A 9288-nucleotide genomic window follows, 5' to 3' on the forward strand; every position below is an offset into this window, starting at 1 on the left:
TGCGTTTATCAAAATCTTGTTTTTTCTTTTTTTTATTTCTTTTTTTTTTTCGTTAATTTCGTAAACAACTATCTGAAGTGAATACGCGTAGTTTAGTATAAAAGATTTTTTGGTCAAAAATTATTTTTTTTATTATTATCTTTAAGTAAAAAATTACAAAAAATTAGGGAAGATATCTTTCGAACGTACAGGCAGGCGTGTAAAATGCAATTTTTTTTATTGTAGCCACATTTATAAAATGTGAAATCGGAGCAGGAAAAATAAATACAAATTCATGATGGACGGGACACAAAAAAAAACTTACATTTTTATCGTTGAACAATCGTTATAAAATTCTGTTACTTTAAAAGACACTAATCCCATCAATTATTTTTGAAGTAAAAGATGGAATTTGTTGAATCTTTTGGCATCAGAAAATCGAAGAATAAGGCAATGTGTAACGACTTCTGATTAATTTACTTTTTTGTTTACACATGACGGACGGGACAAACAAATTTTGTGTATGAAAATACCTCTAAAAAAATTATTCAGGCGGGTTATGATTATTATAAGACTTTAACAATATTAAAATTAAACAGTGGAGACTAAAAATTATTGGTCTTGTTTAATAACGATGCAAGAATACAAGCAACATATATTTATATGTCTACAGTAACGGACGGGACAGCAAAAAGTAATATTACTAATCAATTTATTTACCGATTTCTATTTTCTAAACTACTAGAAATTAGAAAAACAGTCTTCAGAAGTTATTGAACAGTTGTAGTACGTCAGGTCAGGTCAGGTCAGGTCAATGTAAACAAATTTTAGAACCTTATGAACTACTTCAATCTAAATGATTGAAAAAAAACTCGTTTGTTGCAAAATGCATTAAACAAAAAATGAATCGTATATTTTGGAAGAAACTTTACACACTAAAATTATTTTGAATATTTCGGTGTCGGGTTACATTATGACTGTTTAGTAAAATAATTTCATAATTTTTCGACCATTTCCTCGGAAAATACCGTTCTGAATCCCTCCGGATTATATTAGCGGATTAATCACTCGTTAAACCTGGCGACTGCAAGGGACACCGAAACTGGATACGATTATGTTAGTTAAATACGACTCAAAAGAAAAGGCAAAAGATAATTATAAATTGTTTTTTATTTCTTTTCGGAAGTATACACTTAAATTTTTTTTGCTCACAAAATTTAATCAACTTCGGGATAGGTAATATAATTTGCCACTATATATGCTGTGTTTTTTTTAAATTGTTTATTATAAATTTTCATAAATCTTGTAAAAATTTTTGAACCAACAACACCTACTTCTTCGAAAGGCATGATGATTGTACTTAAAAAACGCAAAAAACCAAAACCAGATAATGTTTTTGCACGTCTTTTGACCTAATGTTATTATAAATTTCGTATTTTTCGCTCAGAAAGATTGAATCAGCTTCAAGATAATATAATATTCGATTGGATTTTCAATAGTTCGCATCAGGCCGCCAGTATGGACACAAGCACTTACTGCAAAAAAAACCAGCCCCGTTTTTAAAACTACAACAGTTATCTATCCCATGACTCCCTTTCGCAATATCCTGGGGACAGATCATAAAGGACAGCTGTTGGATTTTTTGGAAATGTCAATCTTAGATAAATATCAATTGCTAAACTGAAAAAGTGCGCTTTAATGAGTCATTTCGAGAATTCGTCAGTGGTCAGTTGAACCTTTTTGACTAAAATAAAAGTGTTTCAATTCAATATTCCTTATTTATTTCCATTCATTATCTCAATTTTGGTGTTTTTGATCTAGTAGATCGTCCAACATTACCCAGAGGGGTAGAATTCAAAGAAAAACTGAAGATGTGAGATGCAACAAAAACAAAGACAGACTCATCATGTTATGAATGAACATAATACACGTAATGATTGTTGTAAAAGTTGTAAGCATTTTGATTGGGCCGTTTGCGGTCGGCCATTAAAATTACGGAGAAAGCCAATCACTTTAGTTTTTTTTGATTCATTCAAAAATAATATTTTAGAATATGATTGGTCAGTTTAAGGTCGGCCATTATAATAAGGTAAGAAACCAATCACTTTGAATGTTTGGATTCATTCAATAATTTAATGCGAATGATTAGTTTTTAAGTCAAAATCGTGGTAAAAACACTGACAACAGCTCAACTCAGTTGCCACAATTTTTTTTATTTATTGTTTTTGTATTATTGGGTTGATTAGTTCCCTTTGCGACCAGAAACATTTTAATTTTTGAATTTGAGAAAATTTGGGTGATATTTAAACTGGCTGCGCCCTCTGGTAGACAGCGTCAGATAAAGCAACAACAAACAAAATCTGATAAGAAATGCATCACCTACAATTAAAAAAATATATTAGGAATACTTATTTGAGTTTATTGCAAAACAATCATAAAATGAGAAACAAATTTAGTAAGTTTGGGTGTGTGGATTGGCGGAACTGAGTCATTGACAGTAACAGACCGATGACAGTTCGTTTGTTAGACTAATGTCAAACCGTGTGTTATTTTTATGCCATAATAACAAAGAATCCAAGGGATGAGTTACACGGAAAAGCACGACGTGATGTCACGGGACGAGTGGATGGCCCTTCTTGAGGAGAACGAGATCGGCCGTGGCCAAATGAACAAACTCATCATGAATTACTTGGTGACAGGTATGTTGTCCCTTAAGGCACCAAAAACCTCAACTCGCGGTTCCAGAGGGGTTCAAGGAAGCCGCCGAGAAGTTCCAACAGGAATCGGGAGTAGTCCCCGCTGTAGATTTGCATTCTCTGGATGATAGGATTAGTATTAGGGACGCTATAATGAACGGGAAGATCCAAGAGGCGACGGCCTTAATCAACCAACTCCATCCAGAACTGTTAGACAATGACAGATATTTGTACTTCCACCTCCAGGTAAAGCACTGTGGAAGTCCACATCGGGGCTAATTTGACTCTTGCAGCAACAACACTTGATTGAATTGATTAGGAGTAACCGGGTTGAGGAGGCTCTAGCTTTCGCTCAGAGCCACCTCAGCGAAGCTGGGGAGGACGACCCCTCGGTGTTGCAGGAGCTGGAACGGACTGTAGCCCTTTTGGCGTTCGAAGACCCCTTGAACAGCCCTTTTGGCGACTTGTTGGCCCCATCTCACAGACAAAAGGTGCCCCCTTTTCAAAATTTACGCAAGCTAATGGGTGATATAAAAATTAAGTAGGTACTTTTAAGTATAAGATACCATTTACTTAAAAGTACCACTTTGAAATTGGCGAATTATCGCCTGAAAAGTTCGAACATTCTAAATATTATTAGTTAGCACCGATAGATTTCGAGAGTTACTGGCCTATTTAAAAAGCTTGTTTAGTGCTCGTTGGCAGAATTTTGGAAATAAAGAAACGGTTTTTTATAAGCCTGGACTCGCCCGGAATACTCCGGAATTAACGAACTTTTAAGTAGAAACGTTTGAGGATTCTAAACATTTAAAATGTTTTTATCTATGTCTGATAAATGTTTTGAGTAATACAAGGTGATTTACATGATTTTCTGACCCTGATACGAACTGTTAAATGCAACCAGTAATACATGTTTTGAGTAATACAAGGTGATTTACATGATTTTCTGACCCTGATACGAACTGTTAAATGCAACCAGTAATACATTACTCAATTAAAACTTAATTCAAAAACACTATTAATTATAAATTTGTTTGTGATTTGGATATCCTTGACAAACCTTAAAAAAGAGGTTATTGGTCCGTTTTATCCTCTATAAAATAACAACAGAGAACTCGCTTTCATAATCAGCTAACGCTTTGATCAACGTGGCATAATTTTAAAATTCGGTTAACCGACGACCGGTTTGTCTCCAAATTCGCCTCTAACTGATACATGGATTACTGTCTACAGCTTCCATAACTCTCACTATATTATCAGGATTTATTGCAGTCTGTGTTATTTTTGTTTTGGCCAATTTAGACACAGTTCAATCTCCAATTGTCTAAAAACTTTATTTTTCGAATTAAAGTTATATGAATCAGCCTCTATTTTTTTTTTATTAGAAAAATTTTGTATCTGCAGACGAATCTGTAACTAACTATTTACTCGGGTTTTTATTTGCTGTCTGGAAGACTTTAAATGTAGAGTCGGTATTTCTAGTTTCGTTTTGGACATCATAGTTCTAAAAAATGTCTTAAAACGCACCGAAATTAACGAAAAATCATCTTGAAATTTTGGATCTATCAAACTTTGTTACTTACAGCTGACAGTTTTCAGCTTATTAACGAACACACAAATGTGTTTCAATAAAAAAAATTAAAATGATAAATCGACTTTTGTGAGCCCACCGGATCATTATCATTTTCTTCTTTCATCAGGAAACACTTTCTGTCGAAAAATCATGAGTGATTTTATAAGTATATGCCAGTAGTCTTCAACCTTTTTACTTTTGCCTACAGTTTAAATTACATTTTCTTGGAACCCCAAAGCAAAAACCTATAATAATAGTATCTATGCATTATGTTAAACTGTTTTACCGAAAATAGTAAAAGTTCGTGTTGATATATCTACAAAATACATAATTGATTTTCTTTTAATGACAGATCATTATTTTTTTCTAAATTTAAATTTTGATATGGATTTTTTAATCCACATGTATGACAATACAGTTGACGGAAAAAAATGTTTCCTGCGAATAGGATAAATATTCAACATCATACAAACAATTTTTCTATAGCATCTTTAAAATCATTCAGTTTTTGAAAACATGTTAAATTGTTTCTATTTACATATGTTTTCCATAGATCAAGCTTCGATATCATTGCTCCAGTGCTGCTGTTAACTTTCAAAATATTTGATGTTATAATGAAATAGGTAGAAATAGTTACCTATTTCATTCAAAAGAAAAAAATGTGGCCAAGATAATAATTATGTCACTTTGTATCCAATTTCCAGAATCGAGCTAACGTTTCCACGAATTAGCCATCCTACTTTTAGGTATAAAAGTAATGCCTTATGTCTCACTACATAATTCCTCACAAAGTAGTTTAAATAACCGGAAATTTAAATAAATAAATAATTAAAAAGCATCACAGAACTCCTTATAGTGTTTCGTGGATCACATTTTGTTAGTTGTGTCTCTTTTATGAATAGTATCGACATGAGTAGAGTTTTATTTCTTTATGATTTTTAAGCATCTGCTAATAATACATAAGTATTAGCATCCGCTTATTGTTGCAAAACTATAAAAATGCCAACATCACATTTTCTTTCAAAATTAGGGGCCGGTTTATAGAAAGCTTCATTCATTAAATTTTAATTCGTAAAAATTAACAACGCGAATGGACCAACCAAGTTGCTTCAATTTGGTCACGTGATCAGTTAATCATGCATTTAATTGCGGATTAAATTAATGACGTTATAAATTCATGCACTTAAAATAATTAATAGCTAATGTAATTTATAGTTTCAACTATTTATTAACTATTTTACAATTTTATGAACCACATTTAAAAAAATAATCTGGTAAAATGCGACGTTGGCGATTTTATAGTTTTGCTTACAATTTTATGAATATCGATAAACACATAGGTATACTTAAATCACCCAATGGTTTTGCAGATTGCGAGTGAGGTAAATGCAGCGATTTTAAAAATGGAACACCAAGAAACAACGGCTTCGAAAATCTCAACGCTACTTAAACTAGTTCTTTGGGCACAAGACAAGTTGCATAAGAAAAATGTCAGATATCCGAAAATGACTGATTTGGCTACTGCTACGATCGAGGACCCGAAAAATTAAGACCAGTTTTGTTATTGTAGATTTTAGTTAAGTTATTCAGCTATTGCATCATTAGTTGTCAATTGTGATCACAGCGGTTAGAGTTTTTTTGTAAATTTGTATACTAATTATTAATAAAGGAAAAACATCAATTGATAAAGTAGTTTCTTTAAAAAAAAAATACATACATCAAATTACAACTTCGTTGATTAAGTCAAGGCGACTACCTTGGTGAATTAATCAAGGAAGCTTAGTACAATAATAAATAACAACTAAAAATCACCAACCAAAAACATATTCAATGGCTTTCGACACTAAACCAGTGGACTTCTGGGGGACATTTTGAGGTGGCAAGACTGAATTATTACTACTTGGACTTATATACGAGTGTCTCAGACTCCTAGCTCTAACCGGCGACGTAAAAACATTCTCATTTTCCTTATTCTCCTTATTATAATGTAAACTAACCCCGATCATAATATTATTATTTATACATCTACCGTTGAGAGCCAAAGCCCGGGGCACATCACACAGGTTGTTAAACTTAACGTGCAACCAGTTCCCCTGCGCTGGCACCTTCTTTTCCACTATAACCCCACAGTTGCTCAACTGAGCCAACACCAGGCTCAGAGCGCTCGGGGGAAACCCAAACACGGTCACCCAGTGGGTGTCTATCTTATCCACGCGACTTAAATTCGTCGTTTCGTTCAAATTCCGACTGTAATTGAAACTATCCCTGAAAGTGTCCCCGATGGCCGTTGATTGCATCACGGGGCTCGTGGGCTTGCGTTTTTGCTCGATTGTGTCAAAGAGGCCCTGACTGGGGGGCCCGGGTTTGTGCGGCGCGAAGGGCTTGGGGCTGTCGAGCGTTTGGTTGAAGAGTTTGGGGTATGAACGCGGGTCTGGAGTGCTGGTGGCCCCCAGCTTGCGCGCTGGGTTGCGGTTGCGGCCAGGGGATGTGTTGGGGGTTGGAGTGGACGGCTGGGAGGTGTCCCCCATGAGGAAAGCTGGGAGGAAGTTGGGGTTGACGCTGGGGGAGGAGGGGCTGGATGGGGCGCTGCCGAGGGTCATGGGCTCCATGGCAAAGCTGCAAAGTGCGGTTGTTTGATGTAAAAAAACAAAATTAGTAAACTTACCGAAGTAAATGATTCGAGTTTTTTGTAAAATGTAAATGTCAGATTTAGAAGTGACAAATGACAAGTAACCGAAATTTAGACGGCTAGTATAGTCAGTCAGCAAAATTGTGCCGCGCACTGTTGGTTGCCTAAGTAATTTCGGTATAATATTTTTTTTACTGATAAATATGTGGATCATTTTGTTCTTACATGTTTTTTTACAGTACAATGGTAATAATTAAATTTTAATTAACATTGACACTTATTTAAAAAATTGCTTATACCTAAATAAAAATGTGCTAAAAGTGTTAATTAGTTAAGACAACAGAACTTGCCTAAATTAAATAAAATTCGATCCAGATTGCTGTGTATTGCACATTCTACGTGAATTACTGTTGCTTAACAACTGAATAATTTTTGACAGTCCGCGGCAATTTGAAACAAACTCTACCTAATTTGTTTTTGTTGTAAAACGTAAAACGAATCCCCCCAGCTGTTGAAAATAAAACTTGAAACTTTTTCATGGATCGTTTAGACGAGAAGTAAAAGTTAGTGAACTTTTCACTTTGACGCTTTATTCGCTCAATAAAAGTAACGTTGAATAGCATCAGCAAAAAAGTGACGCTTTTTCATGCTGAAAGCGTTATAAAGTTGAGCTGAAAAATCGCATTTTCGTGATTTATAATGGAACTACTTATTTTGAAGCACTGCATATGTTTGTATATTTTTTATTTCTGTATCTGCAAGTGTTATCTTTAAATTTTCAAATGTGAAATAGTCACGTATAAGTATGTTTAACATTTGAAATTAATTATTTCTGAACGTAATCTGTGGTGGTAACACGTAATCCCATAAAGGATTTTAAAACCGAACTGAGTTATTAAATTTTTGCTAGAAATGAGAAATTCTTCTACGGAGAAGTTTTTATCATAACTCACAGTAAATATAAATTATCGATGACGCACTTATTGAGATTATAATCTTATTTATTTACGTAGAAATGTACGCAAGTAGGTAGGTACTCGAAATTTTTTAGAATGTTGAAGATTAAAACCTTTTAGAACTTTTACTATCAGTATGTTAAAATATTTAATAAAAATTTACAAAATTTAAGCTCAACAAAGGAATGTATGAGAAAAAAGAGTAGTTGAAAAACGAATGCGCGAATTATTCACGCATATCATGGTAAACCAGAACTGTGAGATGTTAAAAGCAAAGTATATCGGGACAGAGTTAAGAAAAAAGCTTTTATAACCGACATTGTGACTACGTTTAAAACTAATCGTTCTGGAATACTGACAGCAGTTCTAAATTTTGTATTTTGCTTTGCTACCAACCACCCAATTTTGCAGACAAATTTTTCAAAATCTATTAATTTTTTTCTAAAAAAGTTAGAAAATTGAGCTGGATCTTCAACTTTCAATTCACTTATAAACTGACAAAGGCATATTGCTCACGTCTCAAAATTTATTTTTGAATTTATACACAAGTTTTTTTTTCTTCTGGTTATTTATAATATTTCTAGCACATTCTTTAAAGAAATTTCTGTCGAATGAAAATAGCATAGCAATTTTGTGGTCGACACTTGCCATAAATGTCTGGAGAGAAATTTCAGGTGTAAACATTACATTACAATTTATATTTTTTTAGTATTTTTTAAATAAAACACCTTATATTTTGTGCATTTTTTAGGTATACATGCTTAGTTGTTAATCATAATTTTTTTACTAGTAGATTGGTGCTAAGTTTTTGAAATAATATGATCTCAGTGACAAGAACAACACACTTTAAAAAAATATATTTATTTACTTATTTATTTGACTTTTATTCGGTAATAATCTTTCTACAATATTTTACTAAATAAAAATAATAATTTATTAATTAATTTGTTAATAGAATATGTGCATTAAAAACACTTTTTAAATTATTAAAAAAAACATTTGTTTATTAGGCTTTTACAATATTTATTTAAAAATTCTCTCACCGAAAACAATGGTATAAGGTACCTAAAAAATTGCACCTGTAAGGTAAATATTTTTTGTAGACTGCACCTTTTAAAAATAAAATCCTAGTTATTAATTTATTTTTTTATCTTATATAAACCCTTTTTGAAGATAAATCGCAGTGACAAAATATTTACATTTAAGATTGAATTGATAAAAAATAAAATGCTATTATTATGTAACATGAGATTGGTTTTTAAAATAAAATTTGTAGAAATATTTATGTTTTCGAGTTCTGCTTCTTGATATTATAATTAAGAAAATTGATGAACTGAAAAACAAAAAAAATCCAAAAATTTGTGCTTTACGTTTGAGAACCACTGAAATAACATTGGATTATAGATTTACATAAATCTCTAGAAGAAAATGAGTAACCACTGTTCTTTTAATAAT

General features: G+C 32.7%; 2 protein-coding genes across 2 annotated transcripts; one reads left to right on the plus strand and one right to left on the minus strand.

Annotated features, from left to right (window-relative positions):
* Positions 1–2460: 2460 nt before the first annotated feature.
* Hou (Houki) lies at positions 2461–5937 on the plus strand. Its single transcript, XM_966974.4, has 4 exons — positions 2461–2678; positions 2725–2921; positions 2969–3166; positions 5619–5937. The coding sequence occupies exons 1-4, from the start codon at positions 2561–2563 to the stop codon at positions 5796–5798; spliced, it is 693 nt and encodes a 230-aa protein (XP_972067.1). The 5' UTR covers positions 2461–2560; the 3' UTR covers positions 5799–5937.
* Positions 5926–7051, minus strand: Nup35 (Nucleoporin 35kDa). Its single transcript, XM_966920.4, has 2 exons — positions 6914–7051; positions 5926–6864 (listed from the first exon to the last, which is right to left on the minus strand). Exon 2 carries the CDS (start codon positions 6855–6857, stop codon positions 6057–6059), a length of 801 nt encoding a protein of 266 aa, XP_972013.1. The 5' UTR covers positions 6858–6864; positions 6914–7051; the 3' UTR covers positions 5926–6056.
* Positions 7052–9288: the final 2237 nt, after the last annotated feature.

This window comes from Tribolium castaneum, chromosome 5, assembly GCF_031307605.1.
Source record: "Tribolium castaneum strain GA2 chromosome 5, icTriCast1.1, whole genome shotgun sequence".
NCBI classification, from domain to species: Eukaryota; Metazoa; Arthropoda; class Insecta; order Coleoptera; family Tenebrionidae; genus Tribolium; species Tribolium castaneum.

Excerpts from the sequence above, each read along its gene's own strand:
- Nup35 (XM_966920.4), bottom strand. The coding sequence starts at position 6,857 with ATGGAGCCCATGACCCTCGGCAGCGCCCCATCCAGCCCCTCCTCCCCC.
- Hou (XM_966974.4), top strand. The coding sequence starts at position 2,561 with ATGAGTTACACGGAAAAGCACGACGTGATGTCACGGGACGAGTGGATG. Across the intron at positions 2,922-2,968 it reads ATTTGTACTTCCACCTCCAG|CAACAACACTTGATTGAATT; the intron begins GTAAAGCACTGT and ends TGACTCTTGCAG. Across the intron at positions 3,167-5,618 it reads CCCCATCTCACAGACAAAAG|ATTGCGAGTGAGGTAAATGC; the intron begins GTGCCCCCTTTT and ends ATGGTTTTGCAG.